General features: G+C 45.1%; 3 protein-coding genes across 17 annotated transcripts in view; all 3 read left to right on the top strand.

Moving 5' to 3' along the window:
- Nucleotides 1-6,619, top strand: part of LOC107271709 (troponin I) — a 20,549-nt gene extending 13,930 nt beyond the window's left edge. For 7 of the 12 annotated variants that reach the window (XM_015748017.2, XM_015748018.2, XM_015748016.2 and 4 more), the window contains 3 exons: nt 1,889-1,932; nt 2,057-2,198; nt 5,885-6,619. In XM_015748017.2, the coding sequence (XP_015603503.1) occupies nt 1,889-1,932; nt 2,057-2,198; nt 5,885-5,950 (252 nt within the window). In that variant the 3' untranslated portion in view covers nt 5,951-6,619. Of the gene's footprint in view, nt 1-1,888; nt 1,933-2,056; nt 2,199-2,756; nt 3,334-5,884 lie in introns of those variants that run through there. The other 5 variants (XM_015748021.2, XM_015748022.2, XM_015748023.2 and 2 more) reach the window with 1 other exon arrangement.
- Nucleotides 6,620-7,888: 1,269 nt separating this feature from the next.
- LOC107271669 (skin secretory protein xP2) lies at nt 7,889-8,996 on the top strand. The gene is made up of 4 exons (XM_025088925.1): nt 7,889-7,927; nt 7,982-8,141; nt 8,209-8,634; nt 8,716-8,996. Exons 1-4 carry the CDS (start codon nt 7,889-7,891, stop codon nt 8,994-8,996), a joined length of 906 nt encoding a protein of 301 aa, XP_024944693.1.
- A 1,223-nt stretch (nt 8,997-10,219) lies between these two features.
- LOC107271708 (CD151 antigen) overlaps nt 10,220-22,671 on the top strand; it is an 18,918-nt gene continuing 6,466 nt past the window's right edge. Inside the window, exons 1-3 of one of the 4 annotated variants that reach the window (XM_025088922.1) lie at nt 10,222-10,690; nt 10,869-10,954; nt 21,690-21,885. In XM_025088922.1, the coding sequence (XP_024944690.1) occupies nt 21,766-21,885 (120 nt within the window). In that variant the 5' untranslated portion in view covers nt 10,222-10,690; nt 10,869-10,954; nt 21,690-21,765. Of the gene's footprint in view, nt 10,691-10,868; nt 10,955-14,048; nt 14,085-21,689; nt 21,886-22,671 lie in introns of those variants that run through there. The other 3 variants (XM_015748008.2, XM_025088923.1, XM_015748010.2) reach the window with 3 other exon arrangements.

The raw sequence follows: 22,671 nt of genomic DNA, 5'->3' as shown, positions 1-22,671 counted from the left end.
CCCCCCCCGCCCCCCCGAGATACCCAGCAACAAAACTCGAGGATTCCATTGTAACGAATGCAGTTCCTTCAGCTGTAATGCGCATTCGCAAATACCGTGCATATTGTTTCGCTGCCCATTAGAACCGAAAGGCGCGCGACAGGTCCGCGATTAAAGTAAAAGGGCTGAAAACACGAGACAATCGCGATTCGAGGACGAATCAGTCGTGCCCAGTTGCTTCCAGCCCACCCCCGTTCGCACGAAATTTCAAAATCGAGCTAGAGAGAATCGAAAAGGATTTTGCACCAATTCACACAGCGTCTGTAAATGTGATTTTTTTAATGGTGTTTATAACTCGGCTGTTTATTATTATTCGTGAATCATTAGGATTATTCGTCATGAGGATTATCCATGATTGTTAGTAACGATGCATCCGTGCGTCCGATTCGTTAATCGTCGAGGTTCGTGATGCCGTGCGCGTCCAGCACCGCGTCCAGCACCGCGTCCAGCCACCGGATATCCCATTTTGGCTTAGTTGCTCAAAGTTTTGAAGAAACAGTTGACAGTGCCGATCGAATTGGACGCACGGAAGGGATTGCCAGTAGATTGCGTCGGAGAACGTAAGAGCTGATCACGACCAGCGGTTCCCTGATTGGCCCGGACTTATCCGCCACCAGACTTATCCATCCTTAATGTACACACGTACGCGGTCTGTCGACCGGTGAACCAGGTTTTCACGGGCGATAGGGGAAAAGAAAACAAAAAGAAAGTATGGGATCGCCGCGATCACGCGGCTCGCTTCCTCCGCTCTTCCGAAATAACGATTACGATAATTTGTTTGGCCAAGCGGCCAAACCGTCTCGCCGGCAAGTTACCGAGCTCGGGACCCGAAAGTTTCCTTTTGCAAATGGCAGACGAAAAATTAAGGTTTTCTACGGGGCAGCAATAGCTTCTTCCCATTGCACACTTTTTTCTTGCGGTTTCTTAAACCTTTATTATTCAATGAACAGTTGGTATATACATTAAAGACATTTCTTTGTTCCGTAATGCGTTTCAGCGGTCTTTGTTGTTGTTGTTACCTCTTTTGTTTTGAACGCGTAACGGGTCTTCTGTACTTAATAAATCCGTCGTCTTTTTTTCTTCATTCGAACGTACTCGCATCTCCGACTCTATTCTTTTTACATTATCCGCCCGATTCCAAGGTTACGAATACGCAAGCCGGTTTTACTACTTTGTCCCATATGGATTTCCATGCTGTTCCAGAATCATAATGATCCTTGTCCGTTCGGTTACCCAGTTCCCTTTTGATCCGCATATAGCAGCTACACGACTGTGTCCACGTGTGTGCTTGCGTCCTGCAGAAGGATTTTGAAAATTTGCCAATTCCCTAATCGACCCTGACTAGTCGATTCGCATCAAGACTCACACACCCACGCATGCACGCATGCACGCATGCACGAATGCGCCTGCGTGATTAACATTTATTTTGCCGATTATTAATGTACTTTTATGTCATTGTGTCGTACAAACTTAACGAGCTTTGTCAAGCTTTTTGTTTGAAGTGTTTGCTGCTTACTCGAAGTGAAATGTGAAAGAAAAAAGACAAAAAAAACAGAAGGAAAAACAAGTGCAACACAGCTTTCCGCCATTTCGAGATCTACCGATGGAAAGATTGCCGAATCTTCGGGAAAGGAGCTGCGCAGTTCAAGTAGTGAAATTCTTGTTTCGCCGAAGCAGATTAAGTGAAAACATTAGAAACTGCTTTAGAAATGTTGCACGGCTCCTTCGCGACGTTCGGATCTTTCCGAAGCTATTTCGTGACGCTTGCACAGTTAAAAAAAAAAAAGGCAAACATTAGTACGTACTCGAAAATATAGCACCATCTAATCGTTATTCTTCAATCGTGCAGATTGCGGACTTGAACAGCCAGGTCAACGACCTCCGTGGTAAATTGTAAGTAACCCAGTAACGTATCGAAAGTTTTTTCGAAAATTCAATACCTGACCAAAGAATTCAGTAGAAAAGGGTGAAGTATCGAGGATCGCTTAAGCAAATGTGTTTGATTGAAAAATTGCAGCATGAAGCCGACCCTCAAGAAGGTCTCCAAGTACGAGAACAAATTTGCCAAGCTCCAGAAGAAGGCCGCCGAGTTCAACTTCCGTAACCAGCTGAAGCAGGTCAAGAAGAAGGAGTTCACCCTCGAGGAAGAGGACAAGGAGGTAACAAAGACCATTTTACGATAATATAGGAGCACGGGCTCGGAGCGAGGACGCTCTTGGTCCTTTTTGCTCGCCGAAGGAGCGAAGACGTGACGGGATGGGAGAACGAGACTTTGTTCTCGGTGAATTTTTGTTTTATGGCGACAGGACCCCCACGCCCTGTTCAACCAACTTTCAATTTTGTCCACGTCCCGATTTTCGTGTTGACCCTTTTGTTCGATCCACATTGGAAATTTGCTGTTGTCGACCCAAATGTGTTTTTTTTTGTTTTCATTAATATATATATATATATATTTTTTTAAATTTAACTCACGTGATTTTTTCTCATGTTTTCGTAATCCGTTATGTAATTACGGGATTCGCACGAGGATTTGCGAACAATTCGAAATTAGCTGCAGGTGGAAGAATCGTGTGAAGTCGAGAGACATTTTGAAAGTAAGAAAAAATGACGCGTTTCCTTTTACCTTTCGGAGTTCGTAATTCCTCGAGCGATCCAATTGCAATTGCCCGTAATCGTAGCATTAGTTCACTAGGCAATGTGTTTGTTGTTCTTCACAGCCCAAGAAGTCCGAGAAGGCAGAGTGGCAGACGAAGAAGTAGATTCCTTGAACACAGCGTGAAAGCACACAAAAAAAATTAATAAAACCATGAAAAAAAAGAAGGAAATATATTCGTAGACCATCCCAATGAATAAGTAAAAAAAAAACAAACGCGCACACACAACACACAGAAACACACGTGCGCGCGGGCGCGGTATGGTCTTTTTGAAAAAGTTGAACTATTTATTAAATTTTTGATTGTTTTTTTTTTCTTCAATTTCTTTTATCATTACGCGTCGATTGATCAACGAACTTTCTGGCCGTTTTTCGCGATTGTTGTCGCTACCCAACGGAATCGCCCGGTCGCTATCTTTATTGATTAACATATATATTATCCCGCTAACGAAGAGAAATATCATTATACCTAAAAGGAAACTGTGTCTAGCAATAAAATTGTACCGTTGCGTCAGCATGCCTCGTCTCTAAATGGCAACCGTGCGAATATCGAGTAACTTTTGTAAACATGGAAAACAAAGGCAACGTTTCGCAAATAGGAGAATTTGCCGTGAAGTAAAATTTAAAAGAGAGATCAATAATCCCAAGCGTCTAACGAATTCCAGCATCCTTCTTTTTTCCTTGCTTCGGCTCGGTACCACGATGCGAATCAGGCATTCAGGCATGGACCCACACACCACTTTTTAATCGTCCAATTTTTTCAGCATTTTATCATGCGACCTGACGGGACGTCCTTAACCTGCAATCGTAATTTAACTATTGCAGGAGTCATTTTTTTGTGTTTGTGTCTTCCTGTGTCGTCCACAATATTTTTTTCAGTCGAGAGGATTTTATATTAAAAAAAAAAAGGGAGAGCGGACAAGCTGGAAGATCCTTCCGCTAATAATTTATTTTAATTATTACTTTATTCTCCCTCTCTGTCATTTTCTTTTTCTGGCTTTGTCCTACTTTTGTAAATATTCGACACTACCCGCCACTCTGACGTTTTACACGCTCATCGGCAGAGTCTCACTGGTTTTTGGACGTCACGAGCACGTGGCACGGCGAGAGGCCACGTGGCTCAGAAAAAGAAAAAGAGAAGAAAGATAACAGCCGTAACTCCTGTTCGCTAGTCGCGTATCACGTATCGTGTTCAATTTTTTCGTGGAAGCTGCCGTCTCGATCCTTAATCATTACTTGTTACGATGAAATGCCCACATGTCATAGCCGATAGTATCTCATTGAATAATTCCAACGACAGGAAAAATGAGGATAATATCAATAATAATGGTACTCTGAGTAATAAGCTCGGTATATTGAAATACTTGTCAGGATTATGTAATAGCGCGTCAATAATTTTGGGTAATGAAGTTTTGGCGGACAGAAGGCCGAAAGAAGGTGAGAATGGCTTGCAAAGTGTCTTATCTGTCTGGTTAAAAAGAAAAAGCAATAATCATAATAATGAACGATGATGACGATAATACGCGTACTTAATCGCGCCCTGTATCTATTCATCCACTCCATATTCTACTTTACCTCTACTCGTCATTGCACATGGGCACGCATAATAATCGCAAACGCGCTTCTTCCACTCACACACGCTCAACCGTCAAATACTTTTGCAGACTGTGCGCAATAATAATAATAGCAGCCAGCACAACGACAGGAAGAACAAAAACAATGAGTCCAATAAGGGCAATAACACTAGACGTAACGTTCGCGTGAGGATCTTCTATCAGCTCACTTTTGGACTCCTCTGCTGGAGCGCATTACCTGTCGGTTTCCGACTGTACACAGCACTGTTGTTCCTACACAGAGGGACATAGACATAGGGACGCGAAGCACGGCCGAGATCGAGCAGCCAATTTCCGCCCACAGTTATCTGCCTGACTGCGAGGGCATACAAATTCGACATGTCTTTGCGCTGTCGGTGGTTGTTGCAGCTGCGGTCGCAGCTGCAGCAAAAGTGCCCTCCCTCCCTCACTCGTACACTTCTCCTCAATCACTTTTCTCGTTCAAGCTTTCAGGCTCTTTAACGACTCTTCTTATTATTTGTATATGTTGTGTACCGTCTCATTTATGCCATTTATGTTCATTCGTTTTCCGAGACTGGCTAAAATAATAATTGTGCGTGGATCTTTCGATCGGTCCTGTCCGAGTGGCATTTCTTTATTTAATTCTTTCTTTCCTTTCTTCGACTTTAAATACGTCTACTCGATAACGGAGAATCTGCCGATTGCGCAACCGATCGAAAAGTTCGCGCATGCGCAAACGCGAGCCTTTCTCTCTAAATGACTAAATGCCTTTTAATTAATTCGTCCACGTCTCACGTTGACTAATCATATTGCTTTTGCGTTATGTTCGCAGAACGTCGCGAAAGAAAAGGTAAAGATTTCCGCAGGAATGAAAAGTTTATTAGACGAAAAACTAGAAATTGGGATAACACAGGAATGCGGAAGGAACTTGCAGATTGATTTTGCAGGCCGGCGATCGGTGTTGACTAACTTTATTATTGAATGCTGCTTAGCGAATGGCCAACTGGAATGCTCATATCGTATCTAGATTAATTGTAGCTGATGCCTTTGAATTGCGACGCCGCGACGAGGCCAGTCGTTAACCGACAGCACACCCATCGTGTGTGATCTTTCTCTTTGACTCCCGCTTTCTTATTAGGTCACCTCCGTATCCCTCGCACATTTTTACAGTTATATTTGTTTCATTTCTTTTTTTTTTCTTTAACCGACCTCTATAATCAAATTTCCGTTTACAGATTGCCGATCATTTTTGTACCGTCTCTGTTTCCTTTTTTTTCTACCACGACGCAAGAAATTTGTCAAATATATTTTCTCAGATGAACGAGACGAGGAGTGAACGTCCACGAGGTCAATTGGCGAACAACGGATGAAAATTTTCAGTCACGCGACAGAATTGATCCAAAGAATTTTGGAAAAACTTTACGACTTTTTGTTTGTCGTATACAGGCCTCCCCTCCCTCGCACCTAAATTCCGAAATTTCTACATTGTACTTTAGTTATTTTCCCATTTAGGCGTTTTCTGTGTTCTTTTTTCGTGAGCGTATTAACATGACGGACATACCAGCAGTGCCCAATACTTGCCACGTGATAGCTGACACCCGTCTTCTCGATTTTTCAGAAAAAGCCCGACTGGTCGAAGAAGGGAGAAGAAAAGAAGGTAAAGGAAGAGGAAGTTGAGGCATGAGTGACATCAACCGTACCGCCACCAACAACAACAAAAATCCGATAGACAACCAAAACAACAGCAAATACTTTCATCCGTGAATAACCGTCCGGCACAACATCCAAGACTATTCACTCCAGTCTCCTTTCTTTCAAAAATGGCCGCTTCCGGTGCGCGGAGTTGGAAGAGATCGTGACCACTTTACACTTTCTTGTTGCCTCACGTCTCCGTATGTTTTCAAGATGTCACCCCGATAATCGGACTCACTTTTCATTCTTTCCGCTCGTCCTTTCTTCCCTTCTGCCATCTTGCTATTCGAGAGATCAAAACTTTCCCGTTTGTCGCGCATGGACACTCTGCACCCTGGTGGAGCAGTCGGCGGGCGCGGACGACACTTTACCCTGTCGACGTCTCGTCCAAACCTTCAAAATGCCAGACACTTGCTCGCACGTCCAGAAATGCCCTCCGCCAGCCTCCTTTTGTCTTTGCTCGAGTTGCAGTTGATTGTACATCGCAAATCCGGTCTACCTCATCGTTTTGTCCACCACTCCCACCGCCACGTGGAGTACTGTTATGTATGTCTGAAAATATGTCCGTGTTGCAAGCGACGGAGTTAACAATGGGAAAGGATAATCAAGATTTACTGTAAATCAAAAATGTTGAATAATGAAAAATCTTTGTGTACATGTCGTCACCTCGTGTCCCCTGTTCATCCATTGTCCAAAGATCCTTGTATCGTAATAATGATAATATCTAGATGAAATAAAAAAGAGAGAATGTCCTTCGGGAGAATGAGCACGATCCAGACGATTAATCATATAAGTTCCATATTTATCCGGTTGGACTATTTGTTATTGTCGTTCCCATTGGCACGTTACCCACGAATGACTGTACCCACGTGAAATTACTGTCCATTGGAATTGAGCTGTGTGGTACTTACTTACTCGTGGTACGTTTTATCGTGATTTTGAAGAAAATTATTTATTACGATTTTGCATCCGTTATATGATTTTAAATGGCAGTTGATTTCGAGTCGACGTTATTGGGTTATCGACGGTAAGTACGTAATTCATGTTCTCGCTTGATAACAGTGCGAAGGTTTCTTTCGGCGAAGAGAAACCAACGAGTAAAGGTCCTATCGAAAAATTTCGGGAATATGTCCAAATAAGACTTTCCTCTTTGGCGTCATCCAAAAAAGAGATTCCTCTTTGTCCTTGCATATTATGAACGCCAAAAATCCTTTAGCTCTCACGATTTTGAGGTAAATCACAAGAGTATCCTTTTTTTTCTTGCTACCTTGTCCCAAGATGCGCGATCATGCTGATCCCGTAAAGTCAATCGTCGATACCCATCTGCATAGCTATAGTGCCAGCATAGCCGCAATATTCCTCGTGTGATTAGCGCATTATACCCCAAGTGCTAATTTGCGATAATCGAGCACGGAGCGAAGTCAACGTCACGAGAACGAGGCAGGAAATCAGCTTGTAAAACTGATCGTGCCGCAGGGAGAGATTTACGGTGCGACCTCTGTCGGTGCCCGCACGAACGAATATCCCGTTGATGCGTTCGGAGTGCAAACGGTGGGACCCCCCACTGGCCCCTCCGGCCAGTGTGCCGTGTGCCATGGAACACACGCCCATGTCGTGTTGCTCGTTCGCGACAGAGGTTGCACCGTAGTAATGTTCGTGGTGACCCCAATTCCAACGGCACTGCATTGATAATACGTTGGACGATGTGCTCGACGTGGTCGCTTGAGAATTCGCGCCGTCAAACACGATTATTTAGTCATTTCCCCGTTGTATTATCGACATTTAGTACCTAGTAGAAATTCCATAATAAAATTCGTGGGGCCTGGACCGAATCTGGACTCACTAAAACGAATTTCTACTAGGGGATTTCCAATTGCGTTAGATTAGGTTAGAACGAATTGAATGTTTTACGTAATTATCTGCATAGAGCATGTGTTCCAGGAGAACGCACGACAAAATTTTCTTTACGGTTAGGTTTTATATCGAAAGTGTGATTTGGCGAATATTGTTAATTCGCACTTAGGAAGGTGAGCAGCCAGCAGAGGGTGCACCTCCAGCCGAGGGTGCACCAGCACCACCGGCGGAAGGAGCAGCCGCAGCACCTGCGGACGGAACAGTACCGCCAACGGAAGGAGCACCTACAGCTGCCCCCGTAGAAGGCGCGCCCGCAGCGCCATCTGCAGGTGGGTTTTCAAAGTGAAAGCTTTCCTCCGGATCAACATAATATTTGGCGTTGACATTTTTTTTTAGAAAATGCACCTCCAGCAGACGGTGCACCTGCAGCTCCTCAACCAGAGGGTGCACCTGCGATACCTCCAACGGAGGGTGCGCCTGCAGCACCTCCGGCAGAAGGTGCACCAGCAGTGCCTCCGACGGAGGGCGCACCTGCAGGAGAGGGCGCAGCTGCAGCACCTTCCGCGGAGGGTGCACCTCCAGCAGTCCCGACAGAGGGTGCACCTGCAGCACCTACAGCGGAGGGAGCACCTCCAGCAGTCCCGACAGAGGGTGCACCTGCAGCACCTCCAGCGGATGGAGCGCCTCCGGCGGAAGGTGCACCTGCTGCACCTCCAGTAGAAGGTGCACCTCCAGTGGAAGGTGCACCTGCAGCAGCACCGGCTGAAGGCACGGCCGCAGTGCCTGCAGCAGAAGGTGCGCCAGCAGCGCCGCCAGCGGAAGGTAACGGAACTCATAACTATTGTTTACCCTCAAACGTACGGATACACATGTGAAGCACATGTGAAGCACTGTATATTTTAGGTACGCCTGCCGCACCTCCAGCCGAAGGCGCTACTCCAGCTCCACCGGCAGAAGGAGCTGCAGCCCCAGCGACACCAGCGGCACCAGCGGCACCGGCGGCACCAGCGGAAGGCGCAGCACCACCAGCCACAGAAGGGGCAGCAGCTCCCGCGCCAGCACCAGCACCGGCGCCAGCACCGGCGCCAGCACCGGCGGCCCCTGCAGAAGGAGCACCCCCAGCAGCAGATGCAGCTGCGCCGGCTGTTTCACCACCCGCAGCAGCAACGGCCGAAGGTGCATAATAAATCTCATAATTTTAAGATTAATTATCGTATATTACTACTACACAGGTAATATCTATATAGAGGCATATAGAGACACGCGAGTATTAAACTCTGATAGAAATTAAGGATTTCCAATCAACTCACGTTTAGTGGAAAATTTATTAAAATTCCCCATGGGTGCAGGTCCCTGTCATCGGTCACGTTTATTATCCTGGTCAAAGTTCTCATTGTAGTTACGACAACTGATTATTCACGTTTTATTACAGCGCCGGCGTCGTAATTCCTGTGAAATGGCTGGAGAAGGTGGCCTCTTCCGTTCACTTATATTCCGCTGGTTGACGTCGCAAGTACACACGTGTAGCTACACATGCAGAGCAGCAACGTACTCGTGGCCACTGAAACAAGAAGAAAAACAAGAAATGAACACTGCGAGCGCGAAATACATTTTTAATGAAAAGAGTGAGAGTCAAATTAAATGGAGAGACGGTTTTAGGAACGTATAGGTTTGTCGATAAATTTCTGGTTACATGCACGTTTCTACATACATATACTCGATTGGCCTCTGTTAATTAATCTTCGAGTTATTACGTAAAGGCCCTGCTACTACTGAAGCACTGATATTTCGTATTCGATGAAGCGAAGACGCTCCCTTGACCATCTTACAAAATATTTTCATTTTCAATAAACTTTGAAAAAACTAATGTATTTTCATCTACCTTATTTCTCCTTAAATCCGTAGCTTATTGTGCCTACGCAAAGACCGAAAAATTATTTAAACTCGGTGGACTTGCATCGTGATTACGAAAAATTAAGTATGAATTAACTAAAAGCCTTCAGGCAAAAGAACATTACACGAACTGTAAAGCCGCAGATGGATAATGTTCCTATCGACTTACGCGTCGTAACGTCCATGGTGAGAGCTAAATAAATTCTCCTATCTAAAATTTTCATTGAAAAATTAAATCTAAAATCGCGTTCATGACAAGTGATGATCAAGGCACATGTAATAATAATAACCATGCATGCCCACTATTACGCGCTGCGGTACGACGAAGTCGAATCTGAAGAAGAGCAAGGTGGGGCGAATCACACGTTGCACGCTTCGACTCTTCATACTTCGGCATCGCTTCTTGCCCGTCGCCCGATTCCGGCCGATCCAGCCCGATCTTGGCCGAACTTCGAACTTGGCTGGAGAACGAAGCGCGCGTTCCTTCCATTCAGAATTCCAGAGTGTAGCTCAGTGTCGGCCAGTGTCGGCTCGACGTTTGCCTTGAACGGATTGCCGTCTCGTGCGAATCCAGTGTGCATCGGTTCACGTGACAACGAAATAGAGAAATTGCGTCGTCGAAACAGCAATAGACACAACTATCTTAGTACGTAATAAACGAACGAATAGCATTAACGCATAAACGCGAGGGTGGCACCTTTTGACGTTGTACGGTGTGTGTTGATAGTTTCTTTTCTCACGCTAGAAGAGTATTCTTATCGTCGAAGCTCCGATTATATAAATGCTCGAGTTACAAAATACTGAGAACAGTAATTTTACGTGGTTACTCGTGGGGCACGTTACGTTACGCCTTTCTTTATTTGTGCTCTGAAAGCTCCATCTGGAATCGCCACTATCGACGTTACTTGGTAGTACTGGGCTCTGAACACCTATAGGCAGGCTGTCATTGCTCCTGGATTCTCGTCGCCTCGAAAGTGGCAGTTCGGTAAGACATAAATTGTATAATTAGAATTTTCGTTTGTACAATATCGATTTCATCTAATAAGAGAAAATAACTTAGACGCTGTGATTGCATGTACAATAAGGGGTCTTATATTCTTATTAACTATTTATAAACAATATAGAAACTTATAGTTTGGGCGTATGTGTCGTTTTCTTTCAAGTTTGCAATGGGGTCTTATCGCTGTTATCATCGTGGCATATCAACCAAATCGATACTGTCTAGGCCATGCCCCCCGTCTATCGTCAGGTAAACATCTATCCATCCAACTGGCATCCAAGTTTCTAGTTTATTGTCAACTGTGTATGTCTATCTAGGACTCACGCGTTCTTAGCCTCCTTTGTCACGGAGCAAAGTTTGCTTTTGCGTTAGTCACGCATCGCCATGCCGAGACGATTTCCATTCGCGTCGTCGTGGTAATACGAAAAATATACATGGCGTAGTTTTGCAATTATCGAGTTCTTATGCTTTACAACCAAGTCTTATTGTTCCGAAAAATGAGGTGACATAGATGAGCATTTTTTAATTTCAATGCGATGGAGCATTTCTGTTTAACTGTAAAGTCGTCGTCGATTCTGATGCCGGAACGTTTTTATGTGCATATATACGTATTATATATAATACGTACATATTACGTGTACGTACGGGTATCGCCCGTAGTATTACTAGAGTATCAGGAGCCCCATCGTGGGAAACAGGAGTATTAAAGCCTTTGCTCTTCAGGTGTGTCTCATAGCTCAGCGACACTGTCTCGCGCCTAGATTGCTGCGGAGAAAAGTAGAAGTGCGAAGTAGCAGCGTACAAACCGAGACGATGGTCTTAATAAGTGATAATAAAATAGTGGAAGGACTGATTACGAGGGGCACCTGAACCACCACACCGCAGAGTGATTAGGTACCTCCGTTATCTAGCCAATACATAAGAAAATACATATTTAAGAAAATACATTCCTTATACTTAAGAAAATACATATTTAAGGAGCGCTTATGGGAAATCCGTATAAATAAAAAGCACTATTTAGTAGCGGAAGGGTTCAAGATAAAATTAGCAATGCTCTGCTGCAGAAAAAGGGAAAAAATGCAGTGTTACTAAACGACGAATGTGAGTTTATATTATAATTTTGAGACGTGAGCGGCGAAGTATTACGATTCCCAATAGACGTGAAAACATTGAGATGCGCGCGCATGTAGGCAGGCGTGCGTCTGGCTTGCCTATACATAATATATGTATAATATAATATAACGAAGAATCGGTCGGAGAAGACGGTTGCGTGTTCACGAGGTTGGACAATTTCAAATGAAACGTCTGGGTCCTCTAAGATATTTCGTGCCGCTACGTAGACCGTACAACGTCGTGGCATTGAGCTGCTGCTGCTGCTGCTGCTGCTGCTGCGCAATAGTCCTATAATCCGAGTGAATGTACCTATGGATATTGCGGACGGAGGAGGTTGGTCGCAGCCCAACACGCGGCGGCTGGTCCTTCCCTCGTTCGTTAATGCCGTAACTTTTGACGACTCACCGTGGCCGCCCACGCCTGTCTCTCGCGTGCCTACGCACTGCGTGCTTCCTACGTACCTAACCTGTTTTGAACAAGTTCGTCCCTGCACATACTTGCACATCTGTTTTCACTCTTTTTCCTCTTTCTCCTTCCATTCTGTCTTGTCTTGTGCTAACTCTGTCGATCAAATGAAATGTTGGCGTACACATTCTTCCTGCGCGATTAATTAAAATGTCCCATGGCGGACGGTATCAGAATCCCGCTTTTATTGAAAGTTACACATACGTATATGTATACATATACGTAGGACGATCGAACGTTCACTCGTGCATGGCGGACAGCTTGGATACGTCCAACTAAATTGCATCTATGGATCTATGTAAGTCATACATCGATAGTCTCCTATGAGACGCGCGTAAATTTTATGTAAACGCGAATTCGATAATTTTGATGCGCACGCGGCAGTTCGTTTCTGTGGCCATTGCTGTGTGCCATTAACTCGGGAGCGGAACCCACTAGCCGTTAATTACCGGCAGGATAATTAATTGAACCCCAGGACCTGCCGATCCTTCTTTCAACGAACGTTTTTACTTTTTTGCTTCCCACCGATGGACTCTGCGAATTACGAGAGCGGCATGTACGCGTATCGTCGGATACGATTAACCCGCGTAGGTACCACTAGAGTCATTTGAGTTTGAATCGCGCGCACTTAATGTGCTTTCAATTTGCTTTCTCTGGAGGCCGATTTGCGCTCGTGCGAGGCTCCTTGGTTCTCGGCCGTGAAAACGCTCGTCGATAAAAAGAATTGGAAGAAGAGAAAACCAGCGGCAGTAAGTGGATCTATTTCGAACGAGACCGCCGACCCGAGCGCATTGCCAAAATAATCGCGCGATCGGAGGTGCCCTGGGATCGTGTGTGAGAGAATACGATTTTTATCGTGAGAATTCATAGGGGAACAAAAAAAAAAAGAAAAAACAAAATGTCACCTTTCCTAGAAATATAATGACTAGCCGCGCGCCGCGAAAACATTTACCGACATATAGCTACGTGTGGTTGGTGTGTACGTAACCTAAATCGCTGACCGTGTAACGGAGTCATGTGCACGGTGGGGTCTGGTAGAACCTGTGTGTAAGAGAGAGAGAGAGAGAGAGCCTAGAAGGATAATCTCCCAAGAGTAACCGCTACTCGAGTGACAAATGATGAAGAATATACTAAAATAAAAATATTACAATAGAATCAGACCGAATGTCGGCGGATGAATACAAATAATCTGAGGCTACGAGTGGATAAAACTGTGTAAAGAGTGAGTGTAGTATGACTATGAGTAAATTATGAGGAAGACAATGAAAGAGAGAGTACCTGAAAGGAGAAGCGCGAGAGAGTATTTTTTTTTCTTTTCACAAAACGAAGGTGCGTGCCTAAGGAAACGAATAAGAGCGTACAATTTATCCTATCAACTTGAATGAGATCTCGGTGACGTTGGGTGACGTTGGCTGACAATGAAACGTGGCTACACTATAAAAAGCACTATTTGAACACGCTTATCAAGAATTCGAGAGTGCTGCGCTCTAGCGTACAGTTGAATTAGGTGCGCATGAGAATCGTGCCATTGTAGCGACACCTTCACCCTATCAAGCCTCGATGCTAGATAAGGTAGAGTACACAAGTGCGAGACTTGATCATCCTCTCTCAGTGGCATCTGTCGCGTGGCTCAGAGATTTCTCTCTCTCTCTCTCTCTCTCTCTCTCTCTCTCTCTCTCTCTCTCTCTCTCTCTTTCTGTGTGTGTCCCCGGGGCTCGTTGGTATCTCTTATGGAGAATTTTATAGTGAACGCAGACGGCAAGGATAAATCCATTGGATTGCTGTCCAAGTAACGAAGGAGGTACGTGTATCTGTTTACGTACGTTGGTACATATAGCGTAATATACGGAGAATGGAAAAGTGATCTCGCTGTGCAAATAAGTGGCATAAATAAAGCGCCGTTTGAATGTCAATTAAGAAAGACCTTATCAAGCATCCCCGGAAGTCTGTAGGCACGACAAAGACTGCTTTCATCTGTCTCGCGTATATACGAAAGGAAGTATTTGAAATAAAAAAGATTGAACGGTTCCATCTTCATTATCCAAGAAAGTTAATGGAGCTGGAACGTCACAACGGAGAATACAAAAAAAAAAACCCATCGCCAAACGCAGAACCATTTGAGAGCCGATTGAGTGCCCTACTGCGAAATTTAAAGCACGTGCGGTTCTCATGAAAATCCGTGGCGGCGCTGCTGTCGACGAGTTACGTATAAATTCCGCGTGACTTATGAAAAAGTTCTCTCGCTCAAAGTATACTTCTCGATCAGCACTTTTAAGTTTGACTGGCGAATTTCTCTCCTCCCCCGTTACGCCTCTCGGAGAAGATCCGACCAGAAATCAATAAAATTTACTCGAACGTCTCGACCCAAGAAAAATGTCGCATCGTCCTTCCTACCTTGCGTGCACTGGACCTCCCTGCCTTTCTTTATTTCCTTTCGTCTTACCTCACAGCCCTGCGTCCTTTTCATTTTAGCTTCTTCACTTGTTTCCTATTCTTGCTCCTGATTTTTCATTCGTACCCGAATACGTGACGGCGCATAAGTCGTCTTGCGGAAAACACCAGCACGTGGCACAGTCTAGTACGGTGACGCGCCTATCCACGACTCCCGGCTACCCGGCTACTTCGCATGGGAAGATCCAGCCGAGTTCCTCGAGTCTGTCTCTTCCCGTGGGAACGGAATGGGCGCGGATCTTCGTGCTAAGCGAACGACGAATACACATCCTATGGATTTCTATTTCCTTGGGTATCTTCTGGCATTGCGCGTAGCCAAACATTCCAGTCCTCGCTGCTCACTGTGTTTACCGAACAAACGAAATTTCATCGCTCACCTCCCAGCGTCATTGCGCTCGATCTCTGTAGGCTCTCACGGCTTCTCCCCCTTTGCTCCTTCCACCCCTCCATTTATTCTTCACGCCCGCGGCATTCCGACAAACACTCCGTAAAATTATAAAAGGCGCGCGTAGTTACCGGTATGTCCCCGCTCAATTTATAGTCAAGTGTGTACGCTCAGGCCTCTACGTGACGTAGGTCATGGTCCTCAACTGGGACTCACTCAAGGAAATTCTCACGTAGATCGATTATCGGCAACTGGTGCTCTCACAGTCAGTCGAGAGGTAGCTCCTGTCTTCGCCCCTCGTCTTTTTCCTGCTACTATTCTTCCAATAATACGACTCGGCGAGTCTGACGTTCGGAAATAAGAGACACTTGCCGATTTCTGGAATCTTCCTGAATTATCTCACTTGCCTCCCAAAATATACTTTTGATTTATCTAATTGATTGACTTGCGCAAGCAGATGCTCCATACTGTGCAACGCTGATAAGCAAGGGTCTTCTGGGTCTATTCGGAAATCTTTAAGGAGGCACGTCTCATGTTCACGTTAATTGTAATCTCTACGCGTATAATCACATTGTGCATAGACTGTAGATACGAAACTGATTCTACGTAGCGTAATCCATCTCGCTCTGGCACCAGAAAGTCAATGGGTGGACACAAGGCATTGCGAGCGAGTAGGGATCCGCGCACCTTGAAAAAAGTTTACGTGATCGCTCATCGTTAAAAACTCTGCAGGGATCGGATCGGATGCTGGTCCACGGACTCGTTAAATATATCTGGAGGGCAGGATACGTAGGCCGCCGCGCCATTAATCCATTCTCATTGTCAGTCTTCCGTGTCAGAAGAGGATGCGCGCACAGGATCGCACTGGGCGAGTCCTTCAATCAGCTGTATACGTATACGCACGTGTGCGTAGATAACTCCACCGGTAGATATAACTGCACGCAGTATATCTTTCTCCCCCTAGTCGCCCCTTATTGGGAAGAGACGATGACTTCCCGTCGCACGATCTCGGATTGCCAACCCGGAGATTGAATTAATTCGCCATCCTTGTGAAAACGGACCCTATCGAGTTCGATTCCTCCAATTTGCCTAATTTACGCCGAGGACGCGCACGCAAGTGCAAGCGCAGGCTATATTATATATCTAGGAAATTTTCAATTAAAATAATTCCAACGATTACACTCTGCAGAGGCACAGTGAGCCACGGTTCTTTGAAATCCTTTTTATACGCCAGTAGATTAACGTTGTGTATTACGTTGATACAGCTGGATGTGTAAATTGCATCTCTAATTATATCTGGTATAATCGTTTTGATAAGAATTTTAGAATTTCAGAGATGCCGGTCGAGGGGGGGTAAAAGTGCTTTCAGTCAACGGAAGTTCATAGCGCAAATCGATATGGACTTGGTGCTTTCGCTGGTAGATTAATCTTCGTTGAAAAGAAAAGGCACCGAACCAAATGCTTGGCTATGGCATTTATGCAATCCATACCTATTTCCGACGTATCTTCCCCAATTTCTCTCTCTCTCTCTCTCTCTCGTCTACTTTCGTCGATGACTCACGCGCAGCCCCTTCTTTCCAATCTTGGCTGTACTATCGCTGCCTCTAAACAGTGGAATAGTTATTTATAGATGGCAACCCAGCTTCGGGGTGCGGCCGGAAGTAGGCCTCCTGAGTGAATCTCCGAAGGAGACACCTGAAAGATATTTCAATGTATAATTTATCGTCTGGGAACTCCATTTTTTTACCAGGTTTTAGTAGTAACCAGTTGTCGCTTACGTGAGTGCGCAGGAGCTCAGCCCCAGTAGTGAACCGCGCACAGTGCCCTTTAGGCTACGAACTCGCAGCCAAATAGCGGGAATTGGCTGTCCAGCGGTAGCCAAGCGCAGTGTCTAAGGCATAAGGCAGTGCAGATCGAAGCTAATAGGAAGCGAATGGAAAGCATTCGGTTAGTGGCCAAGTCAACTGGCAGCCGGGAGACGGCGTAGCGCGTATGTTACACCTATATGGCTCGAAATTACCTAGCGTATACTATCGTAGGGATCGAGGCGGAAAGGCGGAAAGTGGACGGATCGAGGGCTTGGGTTTTAAGACGACAGTGAGTTATCTTGATGATTGAACCGGCTAAAGAGAGTCGCGCGCGACTGGTCCCGAGATACCGTAATTCATTTGATATCGTGTGCACGTGGGTCGGCATTAATGCTCCGAAGGCGTGTGAAGCCTCTCTTGGCGACGTGTGGAGAAAGGCCGTTGAGCCAAGAAGCAGGAGACGTGGAGATTATTGAGAGCGGCTGATGGGGGAGTTTCTCCAGAGTGGAGTGGAAGTCGCGTGGGACACGCGTGTCACTTTGGCCTCGGTTCAACTTTATCCCTACGATAGTGCTTATTTAGCATATTTATTTTTATACTTTCTTCTTGTTCCCTTGTACGATTAGGTTGGCGCACATCGGCTTCCATTTCCGGCGCTTATCCCGTTTTCTACGTGTTAGCGCAATTGATCGACATTCACGAAAGCCAGACACGCGAACATCCTGTTTCATCGTTGGCGTCAACGTCTCACAGGGGGGCAGGGATACTTCCTGGACCATTTTACTCGAATCTCTCGTAAGCTGAAAATTATGGCTGAGCACGATAGCGATATTTCGAGAAAAATTTCACGGGCAATGACTTTCTTACCAATCAAATCACTTACGGGTCCTTGAATGTCCGTTGGTAAAAGCGAAAGAGATGGCGCAACGAAGCAAACGAATTTGATCTCGTATGAATCCCTAAGGCCTGTGCAAATCAACTGCCGTTCAGTCCTATACGTAATGTCTAATCAAAGAGATAGCAATTTGATGAATGTACAAGAGTCTCTTGTTCGATCATACACGTAGACCTTCGATCCCGATTCGAGAGCTGCGAATCCTCAGGATCTTCCTCCTCGTAGTTTGCCTCTTTGTCCCGGTACTAGACCCTCGTGCATTTGCACGCGTCGAGTTTCCGTGAGTTTGAAAAATTTTTACCCATATATTTCTCTACCTATACGTATATACGTACCTCTGACCTAAATATAGTTAGTTGAATTACGTATGTCCGGATATGGTCTTCATGGTAGCAGCATGGAAGACGATTCCCGGTGACGCGAGGGTCGTGGCACCACGGGGGCTTTTGTCACTGACAATTTGAATTCCCTTAATTCTGTTAATTCCACTTTGTCCTTCTTTGCTTCCCTTTTTACTTTAAAAACCGTTTTGTCATGTATACAAAATTTGTCTTTTATTTTATTGCGATCTGTGGATTCGCAACGCATGTTACAGGGTATGCGCATATGTCAAGTGGCATAATTGGTCTACCCTAAATTGTGGCTTTTTAATAATTTTCTTAATTTTCTTTCTCTTATTCTTCAAATGGTCAAGTACTTCAAATAAGCCTGCGTATATCTCGTTATATTATTATTCCTGTCGTACTTGCTTCCAGTGGTACCACTCGAGGAAATTTGTTCTTATGAAAGATTTCGGCGCAGAGAACTTATCGAGGAAGATTGGCTATTGGAGGGTAGATGGCCATGTAGATGGGAGCCTCCGGGGTCGGGTTCAAGACCCGCAACGGTTCCTCCTAGGCTCTGTGTGACATTACGTAAACGCGGATAAGATACAGTTACAACGACGACGATCCGATTAGATCGAGCTCTTCTCTATTGCGATACACAAGACTTTTTCTCACTACGCGCGCACGCATACTATGCACTATACACGGCTGTCTAGTCGAGCGGCAGACTCTTACCTACATGCTCGAAGAATTCCGCACGCACGGATCGCAGTAGGTTAGTGACAGTCGAGGAATCCTATAAAACGTTGCAGCTGCTATTGCGATTCCGGCTGCTGACTAGAACCAGCCGCTAGTCTGCCTAGCTGTCTAGATTATCAATTTCTCTGGGTAATTAGTAGGTAATCAGCAGTAGGAGTAGGATTTCGGAATTTCTTGGATATTGCGCACTGTTATTAGAGAAGAGTATATATACTAGCATACAACATATATATGCTTCCGAACTTCCGAAGCAATCATGGGAACCATTGTCAAGAAATTTTTGAGGAGCGTCGACAGTAACGTCATGGTGCCCGCGTGGATACTGATTGTCACTTTGGAATCGATGCCCTGCACATTCCCAGGACTACCTATAGAGCCCTGACTTCTAATCAGTCAATCACTTTCTCACCTTGGATCTTGCCTTTCGCTATTCCTTGACGCGACACGTTTTCTCCGATCGGCTGATCGACGAAACTCTTGCTTGCGATATAGTTGATCGGTTGTTCGTCTTTGCCATTTTAAAGCGAACATTCGTTGCGTGTTCTTTTAATACTATATATAAATTACATTATCGCAAAGCAAGACAATCGGCCGGATGCCGTGGGCGGAGGACGGAGTGCGCGAGAAGAGACACCTGCGCCGCGCACTCGTCAAAGTATAATACAACTGGCCTCCCCCACGCACTGTGCGCGTGGAACGGGTCGGTCCCACGCGTTTCGTTCCCCACAGCCTCCGCGCGCGAAGACAATTTATCATTCATTTTTCGCGTGCAATTCGTACCGAAAATGATGAAAATTTAAGTATTACGTACTTGGTATATTTTCAACTTGGAACATATTTACCATCGCACTATATGTATAAGCGAATGTGCTGCGCCTTAAGTTTTAACGTATTTTCACGAATCATTATAACGTATAACCAAATATTACGTTTGGAAATGCCATAATTTTCCACGATTGCCGTAAGTTTCATAATTATTTTCAATGAAAAATTATTCCTATGTGAAAACATTATAGAGGTATGGGAATCGTTTCTGAGAGCCGAGAACATTTAAGGAATTAATGGAAATAAGCAATGCAGATTTTCGCAGCATCTTTTATGTGATCGCGAATACGGTGCGCTTAATGGATTCGTTGAAGTTTATTTTATGTTTTATCGATGCACGAGTAGCGTCTCTTCTTCGTTGCAATGAAAATTTAAAATCTGTAGCGTGTTATAATTATTATTAATTGAACGAACGCGTCCTGCGGGCTACCTGTGTTCTACGAGATCTCATTGTCAGCGAGTCAACACAATAATACAGTAATCTCGGCGATGGGTCCTTGAGCCACATGTATTTTAAGATACGTCACGACATCAGCTAGAGAGTGCTCGTGGGTTTGCCTGCCGTCGGGACACTCGATACTTTGGACGCGTCGTGCCTGGGCTATGTGGCTCTCTGGCTCTCTGGCTCTGTGGCTGTTGCTGCTTTCCGTTCCATGAGATATCAGCCTATGACAAAGCCTAACACAGGAACTGGCCAATAACGAGCGTTATACGGTGCACTCGTTCAATGGACGACAAGGTTAACGCGATTGGACGATTGGTTTGATTGATAAATTGCCCATCAGCGTTAGGTCATTGGATAAATGAGGATACGTGGACGATTTGGGCGCTTGGCAAACGAGCCACGTTGCAATTTGCCCAAGTGAACTCGAACCATTGACGAAAGAATCGAAGACGCTTCTGTCGGTCAATTATGTGCCAGAGAGCGGCTTGTCAGTAGAACTAGGCTGGAAGTTAGAGTCGACTTAATTTGGTTAGAAAAGGAAAATAGAAAGGAAGACTCTTCTTCTGCTGGGCCATTCTATTGGTCCTCCAGTCCTCTGCTTAATGGCATAATATTTTTTAAAACGGATAAGCTGAACATGACGTCACTGCCGACTATGGTATTTCCAGGTAGGACTAACCAACGTACAACCGACGGCACGCACGTGGGCGACTGGTATGCATTACGCAATTCTGTCTGGATGTCGACTGTTATTTTTTTCTACTGGCTATACGCTTTTTGTTTTTCTTTTTTTTCGTTTTATTTTCTCGATACCTTTTTTTTGTTTTGTCTGCTCTCTCGTTCGGACAGTCACCTCTTTCTTCGAGGAGTGACGTACGCACGCGGGAGACCCGGTAACGCGCGGGAGACTCGAGACAGAGCGTCGCGACGCGCCACCTCTCTTTTGTTTCTCTCGCGGTAAAGTCGAAAATTTGTCAAGGTGTCACCGAGGGGCTGGACCATGCGTCCAGCTGCATGCTAGAGTCAAACTACACTGGTAACGGGTTTCACCCACGAGCACGGAGCAGAGGGGATAGTTCATTTTTTAATTCTTGACAATTATTCCTCACGATCTTTTCGATTCTTCTTCTTCTTACCAATAACTCAAGCTGTCGCCGTGTCGATGTTGCTCCATTTTCTGTCTGTTTCATAATGCACTTTCCGTTACCTGTACTCTCGGACAATGGCACACCCTCTATAGTAGCCATTGTCCTACCGGAGCAAACCACGTGTAATATCTAGAGTGTAACAAGCTAGACTGCATATACTTTCAACGATCGAGAGTAAGAAAATAAAATCTGCCCGCCTATATAAGTTCATTTGCATGATCTTAATTATCCGACACTGCAGTGAACAGTTATCCTTTTTTTTTTAACACAATGAAGAGGCTTCGCTTTAAAAGTATAGCATAGCAGGATTCCATTGGGTATTCCAATTGCGTTATAATGTGCATATTATCTTTTGTGCTTGCAGGAACCATGATAAGGTGACGGTACGATTTGGATTCGAGGCAGGTGACTAAACTGTAGCGCGAAGAGGAGGGGCGAAGATGGCCAAAGGAGCCGAGAGACTTCCGGGAACTTCCACGAGGATCAGGACGAAGGATGATGGTTGCTGTTCCGTAAACTTCCTCAAATATGTTTTGCACATTTACAACGTGGTGTTCTTCGTAAGTCGCGCTATTGCGTATAGTGTAAACCGACTGGATGTATAGGAATATCATTATAACCACTGTCAATTATATTCTCTGGACGTCAGAACATTAAAGCCGTTGGTTGGGATGAATATCTTTAGATGTGTGTAGGTACTGCAGTACGATACAAGTGTGTACCCCCAATGCCTGAAGATCATCGGGGATTTTCAGTATCGTCAATACGACCCACCCACACGTCACTTAAAGATCTTCATTGATGCTGTGGACTGTAGATATGTTTATCATTCCGCTCGAAGGAACTTTCCAGCTGTGGATATAACGGGAGCACCACCTTCGAGTAATTATTGCGCTTACGAGGATTCGGTACACCTCGGTACACATGTCTCTCGGTATAGCTGTACCCTTCTAGCACAGACAATACCGGTGTATCGCATTATACATTATAGGACACGTTCTACGTTATCGAGGGCAAAGCAGATCTGTAAATGCAAATAATCGAACGAACAAAACTGCTCCAATTTTCGAAACAAAAGGAAATATTTCGAGGGAATTCATAAAGAGTTCGATCTACAGGTCGAATTTGAAATACACTGTGTCTCCTGCAGTTACACTGGGGTACCGTGTCGGGTATCTAATTGTAAGTGCCGTGCCGGCCGGGCTCGTAATGGGCCTTTTCCATATACGGTCACGTGGAGAAAATATGAGCATGAAAGGGATCTCGCGCGAGAGCAGCTTGTCGGCTCTCTCTCTCTCTCTCTCTTTTTCTCTCTATTAAAAGAGAGATGCTGGTTGCGATCCTGG

The sequence above is a fragment of the Cephus cinctus genome, unplaced genomic scaffold (assembly GCF_000341935.2).
Source record: "Cephus cinctus unplaced genomic scaffold, Ccin1 Ccin1_scaffold1034, whole genome shotgun sequence".
NCBI lineage: Eukaryota > Metazoa > Arthropoda > Insecta > Hymenoptera > Cephidae > Cephus > Cephus cinctus.
This window is presented reverse-complemented; position numbering and strand designations above follow the sequence as displayed.